The sequence below is a fragment of the Panthera tigris genome, chromosome D1, assembly GCF_018350195.1.
Source record: "Panthera tigris isolate Pti1 chromosome D1, P.tigris_Pti1_mat1.1, whole genome shotgun sequence".
NCBI lineage: Eukaryota > Metazoa > Chordata > Mammalia > Carnivora > Felidae > Panthera > Panthera tigris.
The window spans coordinates 74,823,247-74,849,816 of NC_056669.1; the positions used below are offsets into that span (position 1 = coordinate 74,823,247).

General features: G+C 46.4%; 1 protein-coding gene across 2 annotated transcripts in view; it reads left to right on the forward strand.

Moving 5' to 3' along the window:
• NAV2 (neuron navigator 2) overlaps positions 1-26,570 on the forward strand; it is a 324,615-nt gene that overhangs the window by 45,832 nt on the left and 252,213 nt on the right. For both annotated transcript variants that reach the window (XM_042957640.1, XM_042957639.1), the window contains exons 2-3: positions 12,534-12,651; positions 23,404-23,456. In XM_042957640.1, the coding sequence (XP_042813574.1) occupies positions 12,534-12,651; positions 23,404-23,456 (171 nt within the window). The remainder of the gene's footprint in view (positions 1-12,533; positions 12,652-23,403; positions 23,457-26,570) is intronic.

Genomic DNA, 26,570 nt, shown 5'->3' on the forward strand with positions numbered 1-26,570 from the left:
ATCATTTCAAGTCCGTGTGTTTTGTCCGGGTAGATGCCCAGAAGTGGAGTTGCTGGATCATCTGGTATTTTTAGTCTTAATTTTTGGAGGAACCTCCACACTGCTTTCTGTAGTGGCTGCAGCACGTGACATTGCCACCAGCAGTGAAGGAGAGCTTCCTCCCCGCCCCCCACCCCTTCCTTGTGCTTTGGAAAAAGCTCTTCTGACAGGTGTGAGGTGGTCTCTCCTTGAAGTTTTGATTTGCATTCCCCTGATGGTTACTGATAAGCATCTTTGCCACCACCTGTTGGCCACCTGTAGGTTGTTCTCGGAAAAGTGCCTGTTGAGATCTTTCTGGTTTTTCAGTCACATTCGGTTTTTTGTGATTGGATTTTAGAAGGTCTTAATAGATCCTGGATATTAGCCCCTTATGAGCTATATGATTTGTAAATATCTTCTCCCCTTCAGTAGGTTGCCTTCCTTTGTTGATGATTCTCTTTGTTGTGCAGGAGCCTTTTAGTTTCATGTAGCCCTGCTTGTTTGTTGTTAATTATTGGGGTGTAAGTCACATACGCTGTTAGTTTCAGATGTACAACATAGGAATTCAGTATTTGTATACACTGCAAGATGATCACCACAGTAAGGCTAGTTACCCGACACCATACAAAGTTAATACCGTACTATTCATTGTGTTCCTCATGCTGTACGTGAGCTCATGACTTTTTTAAGAGGACATTTGTATTTGATTCTCCTTCAACTGTTTACCCCCTTTTCCCTCACCTCTGGCAACCACCAACCCGTTCTCTGTATCTGTGAGTCTGCGTTTGTTTGTTTTGTCTTTGCTTTCGGTGTCCGATTCAATGAATTGTTGCCAAGACCTATGACAAGGAGCTTACCTCCTGTTCCTCCCGTCCCCCAGGACTTTTATGGTTTCAGGTCTTACATTCAAGTCTTTAATCCATTTTGAGGCACTTTTTGTGTATAGCATGACAGTGGTCCAGTTTCATTCTTTCTGCATGTGGCTGTCAAATGTCTGTTTTTATGCCAATAAAAACTGTTCGGATTACTCTAGCATTGTAATATAGTTTGAAATCAGACCATGTGATGCCTTCAGTTTTGTTCTTAAGATTGATTTGGCTATTCAGGGTCTTGTGTGGTTCCATACACGCTTTAGGATTGTTCTATTTCTGTGGAAAATGTCACTGGAATTTTAATAGCAATTGCATTGAATATGTATATTGATTTGGGTAGTATGAACATTTTAAGTGTTTTTCCAATCCATGAACATGGACTATCTTTCCATGTGTGTCTTTTTCAATTTTATTAATGTTTTATAGCTTTCAATACACCTGGCTTTTCACCTTGGTTAAATTTATTCCTAAGTATTTTATTCTTTTTGATGATATTTTTCTAATTTCTCTTTCTGAGAAATTCGAGCCATTATAAATAACGACTGTTTTTAACAACCAGCTCACAAAGGTTCAACTCTCCTGACCCAGTATGAGCCCACTCTAGTAGACCATTGTATGTTTTGTGTGTGTATGTATCTCGTTACATAGCTTTTAAATGCTTGCTGTCAAGAGGGTCCTGCTACTATGCTCCTGGAAATGGTCTCAGCAAAATGTTACCTACCAGTTCCTGTTCTAGGCCTTGTGCACTGACTGGTCTGAAAGATAGGTGAAACACCATCCTGATTTCATTGACTTTCTAATCTAGGCAATGAAAAGGAACAGATTTACTCACCCATTCTATCTATCCATCTGTCTACTCCTCTCCCCATTTAATCATTCACCTATCTTTTCTCGTACCCACCCATCCATATGTCCACCCATCTGAACATTAACCAGTCTGTTCCTTCATTTTGCTTCCATTAACCCATCCATTTACCCTCCAGGAAGTCAGCGTGTGCTTGTTGATTAAGCCCCTGCAGTGAGTCCGGCATGGCGCCAATGTTTCAAAGATGTTACAACACTTGTGCTCTATTCCGGGGAAGCTCCTGACTGGAGAAAGGTGAATAGGTATAACAGCCATGATAAAAAGCACGTGCAAAGTGCTTTTGGATCCAAGAAGAAGGAACCAGTAACTCTGATGAGCGTGAGCAAGTGGGCTGGGAAGGGCTTTAAAGGGCTTGACCCTTGGCCCGGGTTTTAGGAGACCAAGTAGACATTTGCCAGGCAGTGGGGTAGTGATGGCACCGCTGGCAGAGAAGACCACGTGGGCAAGAGCGTAGGGTTTGGGGAGCCAGCACACAGGATGTTCGAAGCGTGAGGACCCCAGGATCTCAGAAAAAGGGAGAGAAGCCTGCAGTCGGGTTTGGTGTCTAGGAAAAGGGGCCATCCTGCTGAGTGGAGGGGATGAGGGAGGACACACCAGACCAGAAACCGCCCCCCCTCCAGCGGCGACTGAAGGTTGGCATGGCACGGAGCCTGTGCTGTGAGTGGTGGGCCAGAGGGGTTGGTAGTCGGGGACCTGGAGACGAGGCAGGAAAGGAAACGGACATCTGAAGGTACCACCTGTGTGCCAGACGCTGTGCTAAGCATCTTGGAAACGTTATTTCCGTTCTCATGATGGACACCGTAGTCCTCATGATAGATAACAGATGGATAGCCCGTTTTCCAGAAGTGGAAGCTGAGGCCCAGAGAAAGGTCGTTTGCCCGTGGTGAAAAGGCCCTGGTGTGCTCTGTGTCCAAACACATGTGGGGTTCTTGAGCTGTGATATCCAGTCACTGTCGATTCAACAATCCTGCGAAGAGGAAACCGACTTGAGAGGTCAAGCAGCCTGTCAGAGGTCATGCGGGACTCCAAGGTCTTGGTTGGGCCTGGTGGGGCCCAAAGTCCTGGGGGTGCTGTGCCTGTCAAGCTGAGCTGAGGCCTTTGGGCTGGATGGAGTGGCCAAGAAGCACAATTGCTGGTATCCCCTCTACCTGTGGTCTGCAGATGAGGGGACTGTGGCTTTTTGGAAGCCAGATGGAGGCTAATACATAAAAGGCACATTGATGAGCAGACTGGAGAGTGCCCGAATACTAGCTCAGGTGGTTGTCAGCCCCTCAGGTGTGGCTGCCCTGCCAGGCATCCCTGAAAAGCTCTTGAGTTTTGAGGTGGTTGCTGTCAACAGAGTGTTTGCAGCGGCTGCCTCAGCTTCTGGGAAGGGCCTGATTTCCATCACAGCCACGGAGGAAGCCCTGGGAAGGAGGGCATGTGTATTCAGTAACTAATGAACCTAGGAAGGGAGAAAAAATACTCCCGACATTTCGAGTGGGCTAGGACACCTGGCTCTCTCAGAGCCACCAGATCTCGTGGTTGAATGTTGTTCCAATCCTGTGCCTAAGGTTGGAGGGGGTGGGAAGGAAGTCCTGCAGAGGGGGCCCTGATTTTGTTCTCAAGCAACCAGTAAGCATTCCAGTCTTGATCCTTGGGTGGCCTTATTTGGCTTTTAGGCAGGCCCAAGGGAGACTTGGATCCACATTTTGCTGTTGTGAGAGGTGGTGGCTGTGGGGCGAGGCTTTCTGGGTCAAGTGGAGGATCCCCTTTTATTAGCTGTGTGACCCTGGGCACATGTCTTAACCTTTTAGAGCTTCTGTTTTCCAGTATATAATATGGAGGTGATCATTCATTTATACAACAGGTATTTAGTGAGCACCTAATACACGCTGGGCATTCTACCAGATGTTTGGGGAAAATGCAATGAATAAAACAGCTAAGAATTCCTGTCCTCTGGGAGCTGGCACTCCTGTGGGGAGAGCCTATAGATGAGAGCACAGGTATAAGATACGTGACACACAGTAGGCCCTCCACAGAAGCGCACACCCCTCGCAGCAGGTGGTCGTGAGCAAGTGAGGAAAAGAAGGGAGAGTCCCACCTCTCCTGTGAGGTACGGTGCGGTGCACCTCCTGTTCCAGGACAACAGCAGCAAGAGAGGGGATCCCAGGCATTACTCCATGGTGTGGGATAAGCAGGAACCTATGTACTCATCCTGGAGAGTTCACCAGCCTGGTGTATTTATTTTTTTAAAGACCATTTCAAAACCTCTGAAGCTGCTGTGCACACCCACCTGTGGCTTGTCATTGCTCCTGACAGACAATGCCATCATTGTACGGCTGTGGGGCTATTTCCAGCCATGGCCCCTAGATCCGCACAGGGTCCTAGGCCAGCCTTGCCCTACTTCAGACTGGAAGAGCTGGGGCACCTGACTCCTGAGCATTTCCCGATTCAGGGGCAGCCCGACCATGGTAACTCGTGTTATATTGGCGTTTCAGTTTTTACTATAGTGACGCTGCTGTGAATCATGTCAGCCTTGCGCTTTGGTGACATGGGAAAGTGTCCGTTCCACTCTTAGATCTGTTAGTCCTGAGTGACAAGCGGCCAGCTCTGTTCCCAGGGGCAGGAGAGGGTGACACTGTGGCTATTATGCAATAAGCCTTCCTCCCTTGTTGCTTTTCCCACACTGCCGTGACAGTTGACCTTCTGTGGATGGTGATTCCTTGGGTGGGCCTCTCAGTAGCAGTGGAAAGTTTCCGAGAGCCAGTCACTGCCTTTAAACCCTGCATACATTTCATGTGATCTTGGGAGAGTCCTTTCAGCTCTGAGCCTCAACTTTCTCATCTGTAGAATGGGGCGAATAGTATCTTCCTCACAAGTGAGCGGGGCACTAAAGGAGTCCATTGTTTGCAGGGTGTTCACCTTGTAGGTCATCATCTTCATGGTAATTAGAATCCTAGCTAACCTGCCTACTATGTGCCAGGCATTGTTAGGTGATCTCCGCTCAATCTCAGAATAAACTGAATAGGTGGTTGACTCATTTTACAAATGAGGACACTTAGGCTTGGATAGTTGAAGTAACTTGCCCAGGATAAGTCTGCCGGGAAGTGGTCGAGGCATGGTCGGAACTAAAGTGGTCTGACTCTAGAAGGCGTTCTTTTACTCCATTCATCGCAGGCATCTGGCCGATGGGCGTTGCTGTCCTACACAAGACCGCAGCAAGAGCAGAACCTGGCACAGGTCGTGCTCAGACTGTTGGCGTCAAGGTGTGCATGTGGCTCGAAGTGGTTTATGTTGATTTGATACTCGGAGGTCAAGTAGGAGGAAGGATGGTGCCAGAATGTGGAGCAAGATGGAAACCCAGAGTAATGAAATCCGGCAGTGGGGTCCTCCCTCCCAATGCTCCTATCTTCTGGCTCCAGAGAAAGAGGTCTATTCCTTGGTATATATAAGTGCTTGTTAGAAAATGTAGGTTGAGAGTGGACAGTACTATTCTGTATGTGCCCAGGTAAGGGGTCTAGAACCCAGTCAATGTCTCACTCAGTGTTCTTGGAGCCCAGCTTTCTCGCACTCTTACCTGACTGAAGACTGACCAAAAGCCTTCCCTATTGAACCTTGGGGCAGCCGAAAGGTGTGCCACAGAATCCTTCTGCTTTCGTATCTTGGTTGCTGGAGAAGTCTCTTCAAAGTTCTCGCTTGAACGTTAACTTTGTACCCAATTTTAAAGGACTATGGGTTCTTTAAGGAGGGCTCAGCAGGCCCTAAGGACATCTGTGTGTGCATCAAAACACTGTTACCTATGCTAATGTCTGTGGGCCATCAAGAAAAAAGTAAAATTAGGTTAATTTAAGAAGCAGGGATCATGATAATCCATTTGGGAAAGATTTCCAAATAGGTATGGCTCTCAGAAGGATCAACTCTGAGCAATCTAGAATGACTTATTCCCCCTAACTTAGTCAAGGGTTTATTGATTTGAATGTCAGTAACCCCCACTTACTTAATACTGTGTGCCAGACATTGTGTTAACCACTTACATACATGCTCTTCTTTAGTCCATAAAGCAATCCTGTGTATCACTGCCACACAAGTGAGGGACGCAGATGCTCAGCAGGGCCGTGACTCACCAAGGCCACCCAGCTGGTAAGACGCAGAGCCAGACCTCCGCCCTGGTCCATGCCAGCTCCTGAGACTGCCCTTGTGTAGACACCCTGCCCTCGTGATGACTGTGGTTGATGGAAAGACCACAAACGACCTGAGTAATGCATCAGATGGCCGAGATGGGGATGGAAGGAGAGTCCTTGCCCTTCAGGGTGGGCATGTTGTGAGCACTGGGGACGCAGAACAGAACTGGATTCTTCTCTTGAGAAACCAGGGGGCGGGGCCACTGGTCCAGCCCAGCCTCTCCTGTGCCATGTGATCTTGAACAAAGAGGTTGATTTCTCTGTGTGCCACCTCTTTCTCCAGTGTGTAGGGATACCATTTCACCTGAGTGTTTGTTTTGAGGCAGTGGTTTTATTTATTTATTTTAAATTTTTACCTCTTTAGAGAGCATGTGAGCCTGAGCCGGGGAGGGGCAGAGAGAGAGGAAGAGAGAGAATCCCAAGCAGGCTCCGTGCTCTCAGCACTGTCCCATGAACCATGAGATCATGACCTGAGCCGAAATCCAAAATCGGGTGCTTAACCGACTCAGCCACCCTGGCACCCCTCGAGGCAGTGGTTTTAAACAAGGCAGAGGTCTATATTGAGGGGGGGGGTGTGGGGGAAAAGGTCAGCAGCTACTCCGACGCCCCTCACCCATCCCATGCAGTTAAAGGTCCTGTGGACATGTGGCTGCACCTGTGGGGTAGGTGCCATGGTCCTTGCTAGATGCCGGAGATGCAGCAGTCAATGTGTTTCCAGCTTTGCCCTTGATAACAGATGGTACGTTTTGATTTTCTTGAAACTGTTAGTCATCGAATAGTTATTCTTTGTGGTATTCAGGCACTAGGTGAGCGCTCTAGATGTTGTTGCAATATCGTTCTTCTACTTCAGAAACCGTCAGAACTAAGCCATTTAATCACATACTGCCTAGTCATGGAAATACTGGGTTGATGACGTGGCCAAAGTCTGGAGCCAGACCTCCACTGAACTGTAGCCAGACAGCAGCATTTCCTTTGCACCTGCTTGACTGGAAACCACCTCTGATGCGACATGACTGGTTGACTTTAATCTCTGCCTTGGCACTTCCTTCTGAAAGCTTGGTTCTGTTGTCTCTCTCCTGGAATGGCTGTCCTCCTGCCCACTGCCTTCTGGATCCATCGGGCTGTCCGGCATATTGGTCTGGGGATTTCTAGCTGAGTTGTAAATGGCCCCAACTTTTGGTGCAGTTCCTCAGTGGAATTGTTCTTGGGTTTCGCAGAGTGCTACCCCCGCCCCTTCACTGAGGGCTAATTGCCGTATAAATTTAGCAACATTATCCCCACTGATTGAACGCAGTGCAATTATTATCGGTTTTCTTGTTACAACTAATAATCCGGTTTTTGACTTCAATTGATCTGTCAAAATTTTCCTGCTTTGATTTCTGCCTCTGTGATACGGAATGATGTGGATACGGAATGATTGCTTATAAGCAAACAAATGACGCGCTCCTTGAAATTCTGTCAGGGGTAATAAGTGAGTCAAAACGAATTCGCTCTTCAGCTGTCATTGCCTGCTTTCCCCCTTTTATCTCTTCCAGCTTCTGACAGCAGCTTCTCTCCCTCGCTGAGTGCTTCTGGAGTACTGATTCTCCTGTTAGGAGGGGGTAGGGGAAGAGGCAGCTGGTGAGATGAAGGACCGAGTGAGAAAGGCTCCTCAGGTACTAGTGCAGAGTTATTCTGGAGCTTTGTTCTAGAGTGATCTGATTTGGAGGTGGAGGTGGGAATGGTGGTTGCGCTCTTTCCTACCATGAGGTCCTTTTTTCTCCATTGCCACTGGAAGCTCGGAGAACGAGGATCGCTCGGGGTAGCAGCATCCGCAGCCCCCAAGTCTTGACACCCGTGGAGCTCTCCATCCGCGTTGCTCTGGAACAGCTGATTCTGGGACGCTGAGGCTTGGACAGGAAGCTCTGCGTGCTCTAGCCCTGGCTTAAAATCTTTGAAACACGCCGTGCTGCAATTTTTGTGAGTTGCCAAAGCCGATGCAGTCCGATGACTAGGGATGTTGTGAGTTCATTTTCCAAGGGTGCCCCTTGAAAGAATGGTACTCCACGCACGTGCTACTGAAAGAGCAAGTGAGGGAGATGGGGCTGAATAATGTCTATGCTTAGCCTGGCCCCTAAAAATGGGTTCTTACAATGAATCTAGGTGTTTGCTTGTGACTTCTTTAAAAAGTTGAGAGCTGGGGAGAAAGGAGAAGAGGGGAAACTCCGGGTAATTAATGACTCTTATTGGATGGGTCCTGATTAATGAGCTTGAGCCACAGCATGATTTATTTTCTCTGTCCCTTCCTGTTTGAATCAATAAAGAGCTGTGAAATCCTGGTTTGAGGATTTGCTGAGGACTTACATTATTTATCTCAAATGTAATTGGTTTCCCGGAGATTTGCCCTCTTTCTCTGTGTTCAGCTCAACTTGACAACCACATACGGCCCCCTGCTGTGGGCCCGCACCTAGGGAGGCACTGCTGAGCAGCAAAGATGGGTAGAACATGGTCTCTGCCCACATCTGGTGGTGAAGGTGGGAAGATGGCACCGACGTACATGTTGTCTACAGTCTCTGCATCGTGTGTAGCTCAGGATGCAGCCGGGAAATCCAGAGTGACTTCATGGAGGGACTGACCTAGAAATTGAGCCTTGCCAGGTGACCCTGGTGGAGGTACTCAGGCAGATAGGATGGCATGAATTCAGAGATGGGGAATTGTGGGGTCAAGTTTTCCTGAAGGTAATGGTAATCATGACCACTGAGCACTTGGTATGGTGGGCGTGGTCTCTCATTCAGTCCCTGTAACACTGGCACATCTTTTCTGTAAAGAGCTGGAGAGTAAATATTTAAAGCTTTACGGGCCAAAAGTTCTCTGTCACAGCTGCTCAACTGTGCCACTGTGGCATGAAAGCATCCAAAGATGACAAGTGAGTGTGGCCGTGTTCCAAATAGAGCTTTGTTTACAAAAAAACAGATGGTCAGCTGGGTTTGGCCTGGGTCACTGTTTGCCAGCTGTTTTACAATACCTTAGGTATAATCCCCATTTTATGGAGGGTAAAACTGAGATACAGAAAGGTTAATGGAAATTCATTTGCCCGGGGCTGAGGGCCAGCTGTACTTGGTCATTTCCAAAGCCTATCCTCTTAACTTCCACATACACCGCCTCCCCCACAAGGGTTGAGCGCGGTCTGGGATAGAGTGGGTGGATCAGACTGCCTTGAATAGCAGTGTGAAAAGCCAGACTTGAATTCAGTGGGAAGTGGGGAGCGGTTGAGGAGGTTTTTTTTTTTTGAGCAGGAGATAGGTTTAGAGCTGTGCCCCGGGAAGACAAAGTTGCAGTGGTGTGTGGTAGGTAAAGTGAAAGAAAGGCTCTTCTTTTACATAGTTTTGGGTAGAGAAGCTCACTTCTTCGGCAGAGCCATTTCTGACCACTGTAGAAGTTCTCCTTGGTATACCAGATACCCACATGGCCCCACCATGGCTCCAAGGTGAGTGTGTGTGTGTGTGTGTGTGTGTGTGTGTGTGTGTGTGTACACACATACACTTGTTGAAAGAAGTTTGCTTAACCTTGGTTTCTTGCTGGATTGTGTGGACACGCAGAAGACTGGTTTTGGAGAGTAGATCTATTTTAAAGTACCTTTAACTTCCAGGAAGAGAATGAGCAAAAGGGTACCAGCATCACCTCCCACTCAGCAGTATCCTTGTCCATGACCCCTTCTCCCCTCAGCTGATGACCTTGGGGTGGATGGCTTTAAGCCTTGGAATGTTTCCACAGTCCTTCGAACGTAGCTTGTGGGATCCCTGTAGGGCTTGAGGGCATCTTGGGTGCATCTCCTAGCTGGGGAAGGGAGCTTGGCTCTAGGAACCAGCCTGGTCAATCTCTGACCTCCTTTTCTTTCAGTCCGTCATAGTTTGTGATTCCAGATGGTGGATGGTTCACTCCTGAAATTCTACCTTGTGAGGGAGAAGGAGAAGGAGTCCCTGAGTCGTCTGTGTCCTGGAGGTTCAGGGGAGAGGCTGGGCTGATTTTGCCCTGGCCCATTTCATAATGCTGGTAGCCACATTTCTAAATACTTTATTTACTGAACACTTAGCATGTGGCAGACTTTAGATGTAAAAGTCTTCGTAACTGCTTTCTGAAGTAGCCCATCTTACAGCTGAGTAAACTGAAGCTCAGACAAGTTGAGTAACTTGCCCCAGGGCATTCAGACAGCAAGGGATAGAACTAGGCTTTGGGTTTTTGTTTATTTATTGTTCAATTCTTTCAGCCGGAACATAACTGAATAGGGGAATGAGCCTAGAGTCCGTAGGAGGGTGTCATGGAGGAGGTAAAAGCTAGGAATAAGATTTGTATTTGTATTCAGAGAAGCAGCATTGTTGAATGTCTAAGGGATTACAGAGCCAGTCAGCCTGGGTTCAAATCCTGACTCTGCCACTTGTTACCTCGGACAAGTTAGTTTACCTCTCTACGTTTCACATTTCTCTGGAAAAAAAAAAAAAAAAATAGACCTAACAATGGTATCCACCTCCTAGAATAAGTATTAAATGAATTAATATGTGCAAAGTGTTTATACTGGTGTCTGGTATACAGTAGGCACTATAGGTCATTTATTAACCTCCTGTGCATGAATGCCTTTTTTTAAAAAAAAAAAAATGTTTTATCACTCAGTCCTCATAATAACTGACAGGTAGATGGTGTTGATCCCATTTCATGGCTAAGAAAAACTAGCTTCATTGAGTTTAAAGAGCTTGCCTGAGGTCCTTCATCCATTCTTCACAGACACATATTGAGAACTATGTGCTAATGCTGTAAGCACCTTGGACACATCACTGGACAAAAGCGATGCAAATCCCTACCCCATGGAACCTCCAGAACTGGGACTTGAACCCGGGTCTGCCTCTTTTCCTTCTCATGTTTTTTTCTCTCCCTCTTAACAATCTAATAATCATTGGCATTTAGGACTGGCCGTAAAATGACCAAGATGGCTCCCCATGTCCTTTGCTTTCTTGGTGATCACAGAATCGAAGATGATCTTGCTTTATTAGGCTTTTGATCTCTGACAACTTGAGAATCCTAGGGCAGGAAAGTAACATGGATTTAAGAATTAGATGCCTTGGACCTAGGTATGACACAGAATCATCCTGCGGTGTACCTCTTCAGCTCGTGGGTCTCTGTGGTGGAAGACCCAGCTCTGAGGTTGGGGGTGGGAATAGCCAGGGGGTGTCCGTCCCCTGCTCTTGATGAAGTAGGAAGTGCTTCTCTGCCTTGCCCCGTTTTAGAATGAGGCTCCCTAACGGGTCCCACTCTGCGAGTCCAGGCCCTGGCCTTGTTGTCCCCATTTTATGAGCCTCAAGGGGCAGTGCCCCATTGCTTGAGATTACTCTGGGCCCATTGGAAGAATAGAATGGAGGAGAGCCAGGGTGAGGGGAGGGCTCCCCCTGCTCTAGAAGTCACACACAAGATCTCCGAGCAGGCCTGCTGGAGATGCAGTGATCACCTCCGTTTGGGTGGAGACGTCATGGGAGTTAGTATGTGAACTTGTTACTAATAGATGGACCAGCAGGGGTACGGTATTCTCTTTTGAGCAGTCATTTGTTCGTATCCCCGTAGGGGAGAAGAAAGGGTGCCGATGTATAGGGCCTACATGTCCCTCCGTAGACTCACAAATCTGTGGAACCTAGCACTCAAAATTGACAAGGTGTCTAATTTTGTTTTTTGGCCTTTTTTTTTTCTTTTTTTTTTTTTCCAGTTAGGGAGAAAGATCTCAGGTGAGTTTTCTTGTGCTGTTCTGCAAGAAAAGATTCTCTTGTAGTGACAGTTCTGTGACAGGAGTAGGTCTGTATGTCCCCAGAGGGGGTCTGTATGTCCCCGAAGGGGGTCTGCTTTCCTGATCCCACGGGTGACCTAGCCTCTGCCTTTCAGGATGCTGTGTGCACCAGTGCTGTGTTTAAATATGTCAGAATTTGCTGGGTTTTTAAAATTCTTAGTCACAGAATCCCAACAGTGAAAATGATGCTGGGCTTTTAAATGAAACCGATTACATTCGAGGCGATCGTGAGGCCGTAAATAACGCCACTCACACACGAGTAATTGAGGGGCTCTGTGTTTGTGTACTTGGCTTCTTTACAAGGGACCCAGGCTCCTGAGAGCTCTGCTAACTCAATAGCCCTCCTTACCCTGAAATGGCCCATTAAAAGATGCCTGTTGGGTGGTAACCTCCCCATACGTTTTCTCAATAAAGAGAAAAAGATGGGCAGGGGCGGGGGGAAGGGGGGTGATGGCGGTGGGCCGGGGGAGGCTTCTCTTGCCTTTAGAGGCACTGCCTCTCAAAGCCGTCTGGAGCAGACTGTTGAGTTCTGTGTCCCCATCCCATTCAGGCCTTTGCATGCTTTGAAGCTTTCTTTAGCTTTTCCCTGCCTCTTGATGGCAGAGCTCTCAATAGGCGAAAGCCCGGCTATGGGTAGTTGAATGGCCCTCAGCACGAGGCTCTGCATGTTAATGGCACCGGCTGGCCCAGGGTAGCGAGCTGGTGGGACCCTGGCTGCTGCGCAGGCCCCAGCAGCTGCCTCTGACACGGGATAGGATCTGAGCGGGTTCCTAAAGTTGCCTCTTTGGTTTTTGTTTTTGTTTTTGCAGATCTACACGGACTGGGCCAATCATTATTTAGCCAAGTCGGGCCACAAACGTCTCATCAAGGACCTCCAGCAAGATGTGACAGACGGCGTCCTCCTGGCTCAGATTATCCAGGTTGTGGGTAAGAGTGGGTTTTACGTCGGGGATTGAGGAGTTACGGTGGAGACCTAGAAGGGGTTGTTGAGCTGGGCAAGGGGCATGGCACACTGAAATCTCAGGAGAATGCAGTGTTTCTGCCACGTGGGTTGACCATTTATTCGATTCTGTTTTGTGCTTGGGGGTCGTGGGTGCCAGCTTGCTTTTTCCAATAAGAGGACCCCCTTGATGCTCTGAGAAGGGCTGGAGGGAAGTGCTGGTGGTTTGGGGAGGGCTCTCTGTCCCTTTCTTGCCCCTGATCTGTCTGGCTCTCCATTCCCCCCTCTGATGGCATTTTTTTTTAATGGGTTATGTTGGAAATAAATATTTCCAAATATTTGGTAAATACCAAAAACAAAAAAATGCACTACTCGACTGGTTTAGTCCTGCCAACTTTAATTGGGACTGAGAAATCAAAGGATTGAATTTTGCAGAAGCTTGGTTTTGGTTTTAATACTGGGGGAAGGGAGCTGGGGCCACATGCTTGGGAGACAGGGCTCTCCCTGGGAAGGCAGGCACAGGCTGGGCGCAGCTCTGCCTCAAGCCTTAAGACTTAAGGGAAGTGCCCCCTGCATCCCTGCTTGAGAGCTCAGACTCAGGAGGCAGGAGGTCAATTAGATGACATTAGGCTGATTGTTGTCGCTGGCAGCTTCTGTGGCTGCCTCATGCCCAGGGAAAAGGCATAAGGACAGAAGCCCCAGCCCCTTGGGCATGTGTTGTTTTGGAAGAGTTGCTTATCATTCCAGTGTGAGAAAAGTGGCCTTTAATAGTTGTAGTCCTGCTCACATCTGTGGAGATTGTACCTAAAAACATAGGCAAGCTGGCCTTGGCTGATGACTTTTGGAGAACTGCTGCCACTCAGATACAAGGGTCCCTGATGTCCTAAGATGGGTTTCTTAAGATGAGCTTGAGCCTGGTTCCCCTTCTCTGTCTTCCCCCCCTTGTGTTAGCTGCCTCTTGCCATGGAACACATGGCCACACATTTTGCATGTACGTATCGTCTCGTGGTTTCTGGGGGTCAGAATGCAAGCATGGCTTGGCCGGTGCCTCTGCAAGGCTGCAGTCAAGATGTAGGCCTGGGCTGGGTCCTCACATGGAGGCTTGACTGGGGAGGGGACCAGGTTCACTCAGTGTTGGCAGGATTCACTTCCTTGCAGTTATAGGAGGCAAGTCTTGATTTCTTACTGTTGGCTGGAAGTCTTAGCTCTCAGAAATCCCTCTCGGCTCCTTGCCATGTGCATCTCTTAGTGTGGTTGTTTTTTATTTAATGTCTGTGTATATTTTTGAGAGAGCACACACGTGTGAGTGAGCAGGGGAGGAGCAGAGAGACAGGGAGGCAGAGGATCTGAAGTGGGCTCTGAGCTGACAGTAGAGAGCCCGATGTGAGGCTTGCACTCAAAAACCATAAGATCATGATCTGAGCTGAAGTCAGTTGCTTAACCAACTGAGCCACCCAGGTGCCCACCCCCTCCTGCCGCCAGTGTGGTTGCTTTCATTTGTTTCAACGCCAGAAAGGGAGAAGGTTTCTAGAGCAAGTTGGCTAGCAATTTGTCATCTACAATGTAACATGACCGTGGGAGTGACATCCCATGTCCTTTGTCATATTTTGTTGGTTAAAAGCAAATCGCAGGTCCTGTCCTACTCAATGCGAGGGGACGGTACAAGGGCTTGAAGCTGAGTGGGAGGAGGGTTGGGGGTCCTCTAGAAGTCTGTCCACTATACTTCTTCCTTTTCATCTCTTTCTCCTCCCACGCTTTTTCCCCCACAAGCTTTTCTGAGAATTGTTGACCCCGAATGTCACGTGCGTTTCAGGTGTACAACATAGTGACTCAACTCCATTGTTATGTTATACTCACTGGAGGTGTAGCTACGATCTGTCCCCATACAATGCAATTATATTATTGACTATGTTCTCTATGCTGTGCCTTTTATCCCCATGACTCATTCATTCTGTAACTGGAGGCCTGTATCTCCCACTCCCTTTCACCCATTTTGCCTTTTCCACCCCCTCCCCTTCCCCCTTCCTCTGTGGCCATCTTGGACTGGAACCTATTTTTTTCTTCCTCGCACTCTTCATCACTCATGCTAGTCTTTGACAAATTTCTTTCCGTTTCCTCAACATCCCTACAAAGTAGGCGAGATTCACCCCATTTTACAGTTGCAAAAACTGAGGCTCACTGAGTCTCAGCTCAATATTACCCAACTAGTCTACAAGGGGATTCTAACCTGGGTTATTTTGCTTCTAAAGCTTCTGTTCCTTGTTCTGCTATATCCTATATCTCCCCTCTCAATCTAGAGACATGGAACCCCGTACAAGAATCTACCTCCCTTCACTTGGCGTTAGTAACTATTTCTGGAGTCCTGACTGTGTGCCAGCACTGTGCTCCAAGCTAGGAATAAAGAGACAAGTGTGCAAGGCCTGTAACCTTGGAAGAAAGAGCAGCATCTTCTTGGTGAGGTCCTCAGAGAAGAGAGGACTTGCACTTGAGCGGAGTTTTGATCTCCACGTCAGCCGTGTCCCATTCGATACGTTAGCAGCACGACTGTGGCTGAATCTTGGGGCGGTGCAGGATTTCTGCCAGGACCTTCTCTGCTTCCAGCCCTGGGAGCAAGAGATAAAGGGGAAAGGGTGAAAGCAAGAGGCCTCACTCTCATCCCAGCTTCCTTGCTTCCAACCATGGGCCCTCAGAGCCCTTTTCCTCCGCTGCCTGTTTCTCTATCTTTAAAATAGGCATGGCCTGATTTTTGTAGCAGTCTTAGGAAGTGCAAGGTAAGTATCGAACATGAAACATGTTTGGAAACCAGTGTTCCTGGTAACCGCCCTCTAGAAAGGTAGGAGTACGAGGATGACAAGGCTTTGGTATCCGTGTTAGAGTGTGCATGATAGATGCGTTAGGTCTGTCAGGGCTCAGAAGAGGTGAACGGTAGCACGGGTGTCCAGAATTGACGAAGTATGGTGCTACGGAAATGTCTGCCAGCACAGTTTTTATCCTTGCTCATGGGGAGGCTTCCCTGAATGTATTGAGATGATATGAATTTGCCTAGACAGTGACCTTTCTAGGCCTAAGCCACTGGACCAGTTCCAGGGCCTCTAGTTAGTCCCAGCGGGCGGCTGCATGTGAGGCCCCCAGGTTGCTTTCCCTCTCCCCTCCAAGCGAGGCTCGGTTGTGCTGGGGACTCTATGAGTAAGGCAGGCATTAGCACCTCTGTCTCTGCCCTGGACTTTACTGGGCTTACACCCTGTCCTCTGTGTGTAGAGGACAGAGACCCAGAAAGTGAGGAGCTGAAAAGGTAGGTACACATAGGAGTTCTACGTGACTACTCTAGATTGTTTATCAGCCAGTTCAGAGCATTTAATCTTTGAGGGTCTTGTGAATACCCATCTCTTGGTGCAGGAGGGGAGTAGTGTTTTCTGACCAGGATGCTGAACTATTGACCAATTGTACTCTTTACTTTGAAGTCCATGCCTTCTCCCACACGTGTCCTTTAAAATAAAATGTAAAAAGGTACATACGTATGTGTGTATGTATTTAACATACACATATGTGCGTGTGTATCTCTGTTGGTCTAAGATTTTCCCAGAATTGGAGTCCGTTGTGTGCTGGACAGAATTTTGGTGTTGCAGTTGTTTTGGCTGATGAGCCCCCACTCATTCTGGAAAAGTCCCTATCTTTCCTAGCTCCCCCAGGCAGAGCTGGAGGGACTCTCCTCTATCATTCCATTGGTTTCTGTGTTGGGCCTGGGTCTGAGTGGTCTTTTTCGGCTCCTGGCATTTAACATGGCGGCCGGTGTGCAATGATGGTCAAGAAAAATCAAGAGGACTAGGGATTAGACTTTCACTCATCGCAGCTCCTGCTTCTACAAGCCTGGTTGGATTGTGTCCAACGGGTGGCTGGATGTTTTCCCTTGTCAGCAGTTAGTATTCTTCTGAATATGCCTCTAAACTAGATGTCCTGCTCTCTTCCTTTCCAGGATTCTGTCGCAGGTCTCAACTCAGAGGTTTGGAAGGGATCTCTAAAAGCCCCAACCTGATACATGGTTTTTTTTCTAGAAAGAGCAGTCAACAGACAGTTAAATACTTCCTGTGATGGGCAGCTTACTACTTCCCCAATCAGCTAGTTCTGTTGATGGCGATTTGGAATCCTTCTGAACCTTTTCTTTGACTAGGTCAAAATCCACCCTCCTTGGTAGTATCTCCCTGTAAGTGCTAGTTGTACCCTCTGTGGCTATGAAGAATGACCGTAATCTGAGCCAGGAGCCTCAAAATTGAGGACAGTTGTGGATTAGAACTGTGAAATAAACTAGGAATTCCTATATAATAGGGATAGGAATCTGTACTGACAGAAACATCTATCGGGAGAAGACCAGACTTCACTGTACTGGAGAACACTGACTAACAAATATAGAGGAAGTTGCAACCATGATGGTAAAGATTAGTTAAGGCAAGAATCCATGGATGCTGACATCTGGAGGAGAAAGTTTGAGGGTCAAGCTATTTGCGTGGTCTCAAAGTGTCTCTCCACTGATGGCTTATTAGTTGTAAGGGGAAGGTATCCACACAGGGGAGTATCCAGATGTCATGACCAGGAGATCAAAATTGTATCATTGGCAAGGGGTAGATGGATGTCCTGTGCTTGCTGATGTGATGCCCTGAGAAGAACATAACATCACTTATGTTGAATTCCAGTCAGGGATGGAAAGCCTGAAACTAATCATGAGGACTCTTAGACAAACTCCAATTGTAGAACTTTCTATTACCAAAAAAAAAAAAAAAAAAAAGGCCTATATTGTTCAAAACTATCACTTCTGTGAAAGCCAAAGGCTGAGAAATTGTTCCAATATAAAGGAGATTTAACAGCTGTGACAATTAAATGTGCTACTAGATCCTGATTAGGGGACTCAAATGCTATAAAGGACATTTTTAAGGCAGTTGGCACAATTGGAATGTTCTAATTGTACCATGAGATAGTATATATTTGCAAAGAACAAGGATGTTAGTTAAGTATAAGGAGCAAAGGACATGATCTATGTCGTCTAAACTAAAATGATTTCAGAAAAATAATACACACATACATACAGAGGAGAGGGAGGGAGGAGATGAGAATGGATGGTATATGTGGATTTTCTGTACTATTCCTGTGACTTTTCTGTCAGCATGAAGTTACTTCAAAGTAGAGAAAAGAACACATTGAAAAGAAGGCCCATCAGAGGCACCTGACTGGCTCTTGGTTTCGGCTCAGGTCATGATCTTGCGTTTCATGAGTTCGAGCCCCACATCGGTCTCCACATTGACAGTGCGGAGCCTGCTCAGGATTTTGTCTCTCCCTTTCCCCATGCCCCTCTCCTGCTTGTGCTCATGGGTTGCACATGAGCTCACTTGCTCGCTCTCTCTCTCTCTCTCTCTCTCTCTCAAAACAAGTTTGAAAAATGATAGATAAATAAGAGCAGGCCCATCAAAACTTACAAGCAGAGAGATGGTCCCTTTGAGAGGACAACCCCTATCTAGGCCGGGGAGTATAATACATAATGATTGAGGACCAGTGGTGCGGTGAGACCTGACCCATGATAGAGTATAGGGGGTAGAATCAAGGAAGGGTTCCTTGAGGAATTTACCTTTAAGCCAAGACCTCAAACTTGGAGTTAGCTAGGTGGAGCAGTCAGGAGGGCATTCCTGGCAGATGAAGAGTGTGCAGAGATGCTTGGGGGGTAGAGAGCCAAAGGGTCAACGAGGCAAAATCAGGCAGGCTGCCAGGCACAGGGCAGCGAATTCTGGGCTTCTGCCTTAGCACCGAGGCTAGTGGTTGAAGAGTTAATTTTTCACAGCGGGGAGTGCTATGATCAGATGTGTGGCTTGAAGGGAACCCTGAAGTGTTAACCATAGACACTGCTCCTGAGTCTTCAGCTACCCTGGATAGATCAATTCTAGAGTCCGTCTACCTATCCCAGGAGTTGGGTTTCTCGGGTAGTGGGATGATTTGGAGCCCATGCTTTTATACCATCGCTTCTGCCCTTTAGGCAGAAATGGATCTTTCCCTCCTGCCTTTCGTGTCCTGCTTTCCGTGACCGAGGGTCCGGTCTCTGTTCAACCTCTTATTAGTGTGATTATCTTCTGGAGTCATGAGCTGCCCAAAGCCGGCAGTTGCCTGCCAGCCCATCACGGTGCCATCGCCATGAGTTATTAGAGAGGTTTACGAGGCCAGGATAAACAGCATGAATCAAGAGGGAGAGACAGGCCTCCCTCCTCCAGCTTACGTTGCTGTCACTCAGGGAGAATGCCAGAAGGGGGTGGAAGGAGGGTAGGGGAAAAGGGGTGGGAGGCAGGGATGAAAGGAGAGAGAAGGAGGGAAATAGGATGAACAAAAGAGGATTGGAGAGAAGGAGGAAGCAAGGACAGAGGATAGGGGAAGAGATTTCCCATCAGAGGTGACGAGAGCTGATAGCAGCCCATTTTCCATCACCATTTGGGTGGCCTCTGAGCACAACCAGGGAATTCAGACAACACCTAGGATTGTGCCCTCTTTCCATTGATGACCTGCTACTGTTGTGTGTCTTTGGGTAAGTCCTCTGCCTTTCTGGGCAGCCAGTTTCTCTCTCTCCTGTTGGCCGGGCTGCCAGCTGCCCTGTGCATGGATGCATATGAAATGTTCTCATCCCTTCCAAAGAAGTCCGCTGGAAAGCAATGAGCTGATGCCACTCTCCTTACTTGAAAAGTGCACTGAAGCTTTCCAATTAATAACTTGTCACCTTGTGTGCAGGCAGGTTACCGCATTCATGGATTGAGAAGGTCTTGAACCTGCTAGAATACATGAATGGGCACTGGCACTTAGGGATGCCAGTTTGAATCGTAGTTGAAGACTTTGGGGACAAATGCCTTTGCTTCTTTGGTTATCTACTTTTGTGTTGCAGCCAAAGACCCCCTACCACAAGTTAACCAAGTTCTTCTTCCTTTTCGGCAGAATCAGAACTGCTGTTATTGCTCTGAGTATTTATGACAGTTATGGAAATTCTTGAGAATTTAAGCAAAGGAGAAATATTTAAATTACATGAAATTGGAAACTAGGAGGTTCAAGATATTTTTTTGCATTTTTATTAAGCTTTTTGCGTTTGGGCTTAGGCATTTAGTTGATCTCTTCCCGCATATTCTTTAGAGTGGTCATCCATAGGCTCCACTCCATTGGTTTATTTCTAATGTTGTAAAGTGGCATTAAGCTCCTAGGAGCTGCAGTATTTGAATTCAGGCAGCACCTGACTGTGGTTTAGGTGACAGACTACAAAAAGGAAGTAGAGTAACAATTAGACCAAGTCCTTTGGCATTTTTATCTAGATGGTATATAAAGAATCTTTAAAATGATCTCCTAAGATCGCAGTTATCCATCCTTTACTTGAATGAGCACTAATGACCTAATGCTGAACTGGGTATTGATCAGAATCTAATGACTTATGACTTTGGCCATCATGAATATCCAATTGGAAGATACCTTGAGAGGCCTGGATTCTCAGAAGCCACATATTTATTCTCTATTGTTGTATATCAAAACCCAGGGTCTGAGTGCAGGTCTGCCATAATTTCCCTTGTTTGAAGGCATGCCATTTGTCCAGGATCTTTTTTTTTTTTTTTCCATCTTTAGTATGTGCCTCTGTATTGACAAGTGAAAAGACCATTGCCTCTGAATAGGCAGTAAAACTTTGATTCTTTGAAGCGTTCAGAATACTCATTCCTTAGCTCCTTTCAACAAATATTTGAGTTGGCTTCTGTGTGACCAGCACGGTCTTAAGCTCTGGGGTTATAATAGGAAGCAGATGATAAAGCTTGTTCTTCTGGAGCTGACATGCTAGCGACCTATTCTGACTGATTGGAATTCTGTCATTTTCTGGTGAACTAAAGAACAGATACCCATGAGTCATCCCATTCACTGGGCATTTCTCATGTGCTTTTTAAAGGCTTTATGGCACCTCTTTTGGGGGTAAGGGAAACGGGTAGAAAAGGCTTCCTAAAATGTCTATCCCAGTGTTCTTAAAGAGTTGGATCTCTGAAGACTGACATCTTCTAAGGTAGATCATAGAGTGGAATATCTGTTAACCTGAGCAAATTCTAAAGAAGGTGTAGATTAGGCTGAATGTATACTAACCAGACTATCTCCTAGGAATGAGATTTTTAAACAATCTTTTTTCTTTTAATAAAATTCATTGTCAAATTGGTTTCCATACAACACCCAGTGCTCATTCCAACAAGTGCCCTCCTCAGTGCCCATCCCCCATTTTCCCCTCTCCCCCACTTCTCCCTTAAACAATTTCTTGACACTAGCTTTATTTCTCCCTTCTTTCTTGACGTAGGGAACACCAGAGGGGTGGGGGGGAGTCCAATTGAGGTAATGCTGAGCTGTATTATGTATTAGATTCAGGAGTTCTAAAATTGGAGCTTGGGACACTTTAATTTGGTTATTCTTTTCAGATAGTTTTTAATATCTTTCCTCTTCATGGGGATTTTTGGCATCATATTCATTAAAATCTGACATGATTGTTTGTTTTTGAAATTTGATTTTGTAAGCACTTCTTGAGCCCTGAACACACAAATGTGAAAACCAAAATCTGTATGTCTGCCAGGCTTTCAACAGCATAGCTGGCAGAGACCAGAAAAGGAGTTACACCTTAAATGATTCAGACCAAAACAGAGGAAGGTACACAGTGCTGAGAGAACAGAGACTTGCATGTGCTTTCTTCTTCTAGGGATGGGGACCCTAAGTATAAGGACCAAGGGGACTGGGGAGGAAGCTTACAGGGGCTTCCCAGAGGCAGCAGAACCTCAGTGCTTGACTGTGGACTCCTAGCTGAGTTTGTGGGCTTAACTCAGATGGAGACCTCAGAAAGGAAATTCATATCTTATATACTTTACATAAGTGGTATGTATTATTGGGTAAATGATAGCTGCCATTTGTAGGATACTTACTGTGTGCTAGGCACTGCATGAAGTATTTTTCTGGCATCCTATAGTCTATCATAGCTCCTCCTCTAAAGCAGGTAGTATTAGCTCCATCCTATAGATGGGGAACCTGTGGCCCAGAGAGGTTGAGGGACATGGCTGAGATCACACAGCTAAGAAGCTATAGATCTGAGATTCAAACGTGGAGGTATCTTTGCCTCCCAAGGCTAGTGCCCCAACCTCTACATATGTCGCCTTTATGTAGTGCTGCTGTGGCAAACTGAAACCCCCCTGCACCCACCATAGATAGCTTGGGCTGTGTCTTATAGGGATTCCTCCTTACTTCACTGTGGGAACCTGGGCCTTTCTTCCTTGTCACTTGGATTGATTTCCAGTTAATTTAACACAACCTCTTTCTCCCACTTCTCTAAATAGCCAGGTGCTATGATGACTTTAGGAGCATGTTTCAGATCTAACCTGGACTCACTATGTGGCCTGGGATGCATCCCTTTTAAGTCTCGCGCTCTTATTTTCTCTGTGTGCTACCACACAGAGGGAATAGGATTATTAGTAATCCTATTTGTATTAAGCAATATTAGCATTTCTGGCTAAAGATGAGGTGAGACGGCCAACAGACACATGAAAAGGTACTCAACTCGCCAGGGAAATGCAAATCAAAACCACAATGAGCTCACCTCCCACCTGTCAGAATGGTTAAAACCAACAACACCAGAAACAAGTGTTGGTGAGGATGTGGAGAAAAGGAACCCTTGTGCACTATTGGTGGGAATGCAAACTGGTGCAGCCCCACTGCAAGACAGGATGGAGGTTCTTCAAAAAAATAAAAATAGAATTACTATACGATCCAGCACTACTGGGTATTTACCCAAAGACTACAAAAACACTAATTCAAAGGGATACATGCCCCCTTATGTTTATGGCATCATTATTTACAATAGCCAAACCATGGAAACAGCCCAAATCTTTATTGACAGATGAATGGATAAAGATGGACAAACACACAATGGAATATTATTCAGCCATAAAGAATGAAATCTTGCCATTTGCGACATGGATGGGCTAGAGAATATAATGCGAAGTGAAAAAAGTCAAAAAGACAAATCCCACATTATTCCACTCAGGTAGGACTTAGGAAACAAAAGGAAAAAAATGAGACAAAACCAAAAAAATGGACTCAACTACAGAGAACAACCTGATGATTATCAGATGGGAGGTGGGCGGGGGATGGGGATTAAGGAGTGCACTTGTTGTGATGAGCACTGAGTCATGTACAGAACCGTTGAATCACTATATCGTACCCTTGAAACTATAATGCTGTATGTTAACTACACTGGAATTAATTTTGTTTTTAATTAAGTAAAAGGAAAGGATGAGGTAAGATACTTCATCTGTGCCTTTTGTCCCCAGGAGTGGAGTTCTAGCTGGACTGACCCACTCTGAACCATCCCATCTTCTGTGGGGAGGTCATAGCTGTCTAAGAGCCGAAAGCATAATCAGAGCTCTGTTTCCCAGTCTCCACACATTTCTGTGATGTCCCAGTGCTCCAAGACTGTCGTCAATGCAGTTGTCTCTGCTTTAGATGCCGACGACCTTGCCCCAGCTGTCCCTGGAGGACGGTGGCTGGATGAGTAAGTCCTGAAGCTTGCTAGCTGCGGCTCAGCGTTTCACATGCCTGCGCTGATTGGACAGACCCCAGGATGGGCCTTAGGACTTGGTTGGCCTCAAGCGTTCTGAACATCACTACTCAAGGTGTTGGGGATGATTGTTTATTTTTCTGACTTGTGTTTCCTTTTTCAGCCAATGAGAAGATTGAAGACATCAATGGCTGTCCCAAGAACAGATCACAAATGGTAAGTGGTACATGGCTGGTGAGTGTTTATATTAAGGAAGTAGCCCTTCCTCTCAATGATGGTGACCGTCTTGGAAACAGCCACACTGTAAGCTTTACTCTAAGGGATTATATTAATAAACTTAACAGCTATTTCCAAGCAGCCGTGTTCTGCTTCTCTCTGATATTTGTTGGCATTTACTAAAAAGTGGCCATGATTTTTACAGAGAGTCTTAGGTCAGCATTTCACGTTCCCTGTCTTTCTTGTAGAAACACATTATGCAGACCTGGTGCAAACCTACGCTTGTTGAGAATTTGGACTGTTGGGACTCAGTTCTGCTTTCTCAAAGACACACAGCGATTCCTGTCGGTGTATATGGTGCTAGGGCACAGATGAGGTCATGGCGTCTTGCTCAGAAATGGGGGCATGTGATCTGATTGCCTTCAAAGGTTGGAATGATGTGAAATCAGAACGGTGGCAGGAAATGTGAAGTGTACGATACTATCCAGACCATTGTTAACGTGACCTTGACAAGGGATCTTCTCTCTGGTGTGATCTGCTTAAGCTCTGATATTAGAGCTGTTAAAAAAACAAAAACAAATGAATCTTTTAACATCTGTTCTTGTTATGTGTCCTCATAATCTTTGAATTAACATTCATGATCACTGTTGAGGTCAGAGCACGTTAAATTGCAGTGCTCTTAATACCTGGTTTTTCCCTTCATCGTGCTTTTCAGATGTGAATGTTGATACGAATTGTGTACATATCAGTTCGTTAAGATGATGGTCCTACCTGCTTGACATATGAAGGTGGCAATTTAAGGGCAACTTTTTTCTTTTTTTTTTCTTTTTCTTTTTTTTTTTTTTCAGGACCTTAATTTGCTTTCAGAAATCTAAAACTGAAAAAAGGCATAATCTGTTTTTTCTGACCTCCCCCTACTCCCTTTGAGTTGACACAATTTGATAGTCTCATTCCAAAGTATAGCAAAGTGATTGGCGATCCTTGGTTTTACTTCTTAATTTTCAGGGTTGTTAATGCCAATGAGTCGGCCAGACAGCCTTTTCGGTGACCTTTATTTTTTACTATAAAGAGGAGTGTGTGTGGTGTGATGGGAGTCATTTTTCAGTTTATGTTTTGAAACAAGTTTTCTGTTTGTTTTGGGTTGGTTTTGTTTTTTTTTTTTTTTTTGTCCTTTCACTGGAGATTTTTTTCTGTTGGTTTGCTCCAGAGAGCAACCACTCCTTACATAGGAAAGTCCCCATGCAGATCTCCCCTGGCCGCTTTGACTTTTGGAAAAGCTTGGCTGCTATTTTTGTTAGAGCTACTGCAGCTGTCTAGTATATTAATAATTGGGAAAATGTGGAAGATAGAAGACTTAATTTAGGGTAAGCATTTTACACATGCAGGTCCTCTCTTCACACGAAAGAGAGGCAGTACTTTCCCCTGGGAAAGATACCGATGCATTTGTCCCAGCCCATTATGATGCATGTGTAGACCTAGTATTTGAAGGCAATGAACCTTTTATTCTCTTTGGCACTTCTGTATTTTCTGCGCCTTCTGTGGGAGGTGTTAAAGTCCACTTTCAAGATTATAAAATAATATTGCCACCTCAGATTCCGTGGTGCAAATTTAGCTCTCCATGCAAAATGTTATTTATAAATGCTACCATGGCACCGATGCAATTTTGTGGCTTCTCTAACTCTTTCAGCTGTGAAAGTATTGTTTTTTTATGGCCTGTGTTCTTTTTTTTTTTTTTTTTTTTTTTTTGAACATAGGAATATAAAATCCTATAATTGTCGGTGATAATTAGTTCCAGCGTAAGGGCAGGGAGGCAGACACGGTCTGGTGGTGAACGAAGCAGAGAATATTTCATACAGGATGTGAGTCCAGGAAAATGTGAAAACCACCACCGCAGTCATTCTGTTCTATAGGAAATGAGAAAGATGATCAAGACAACAGGGCTATTGTCATTTTCCCTACATCACGAACTGTGACAAATGCCTAAGGCAGAAGCTCCCCTAGAGCATGCAGGAAGTGCTCCTTAGACCAGCATGGGTGGTGTTCCATCTACGAGGACCCCTGTGTGTGTGTGTGTGTGTGTGTGTGTGTGTGTGTGTGCGTGCGCGCGCGCGCGTGTGCGTGCATCCGTATGGGCATATACAGAGTTAATACATTTCTACTCATGGGAAGCATCCTTTGGGGATGTGGCACAGTGGTGAGCCACCACTTCTGGATTCCTAGAAGGTCAGACTCCAAAGGAGGCTTTATTTAGGGCAGCCAATGATAACAGATTTGGAGGAAACCGAGTGGGAAGCATGTGGGGAGCACCATGTTGGTAGAAGGGAGATGACCTACAGAGAGATGAGAACTTGGGCAGTGCACCTGCTCAGAGGGTAACTGCACCTCCCTGAAAATAATCAGCAGAGCTGATGTGCTCACTCCCTGAGAAAGTAGGGACTCTTCAGGGCCCTTGAGTAATGGAGCCAAAGAAAAACAATGATGTTTCAGAGCAGGAGGAATGGATGCTGTTCCAGTTTTTAAGGGGCAAGTTCAGTCCATCAGCTAATCTGGGGGTTGGGCCAAGAGCTTTGATTTTGGTGGGTAGGAGGCCCAGCCCCCTTGCTTCTGACCCACTAGGTTGCTGAGGAGCTCAGGTCTCAAACTCTTGCACTCCAGGCTCTGCTTCAAATGTCCTTTTCCAGGAGGATGGGGAAGTGAGAGCAGATGCCTGTGGCATATGGACGTGAAAATCCCAAGGGCACTGATGCACAGACATGATGGGTGTGGCACTGTCACTTGCAGCCTGCCAGTCAGCATTCACAGAGTGCCGACCAATGCCAGGCACTGGGGTGGGCCAAGTGAATGCTCAGGTGGGCAAGATGTGATCCCTGCCCTTAAGGAACCAGAAGATCAGAGAATAACAGTGCAGCTATTTCCATAGACCTCTGTGCACGGCACAGTGGGGCCCATTCCATCTGAGGACAAGGGGAGGTTTAAGAATAACTTCTCGGGAGGGAGGCTGAAACGTAAGACGGTGCACCACGGGGGAGTGATAGGTGGAAGAAGATTCACATCCCTGGGGCATCTCTTTACTAAAGGATGTCCAGGATCATCATTTGTTGATGATCCTGCTGC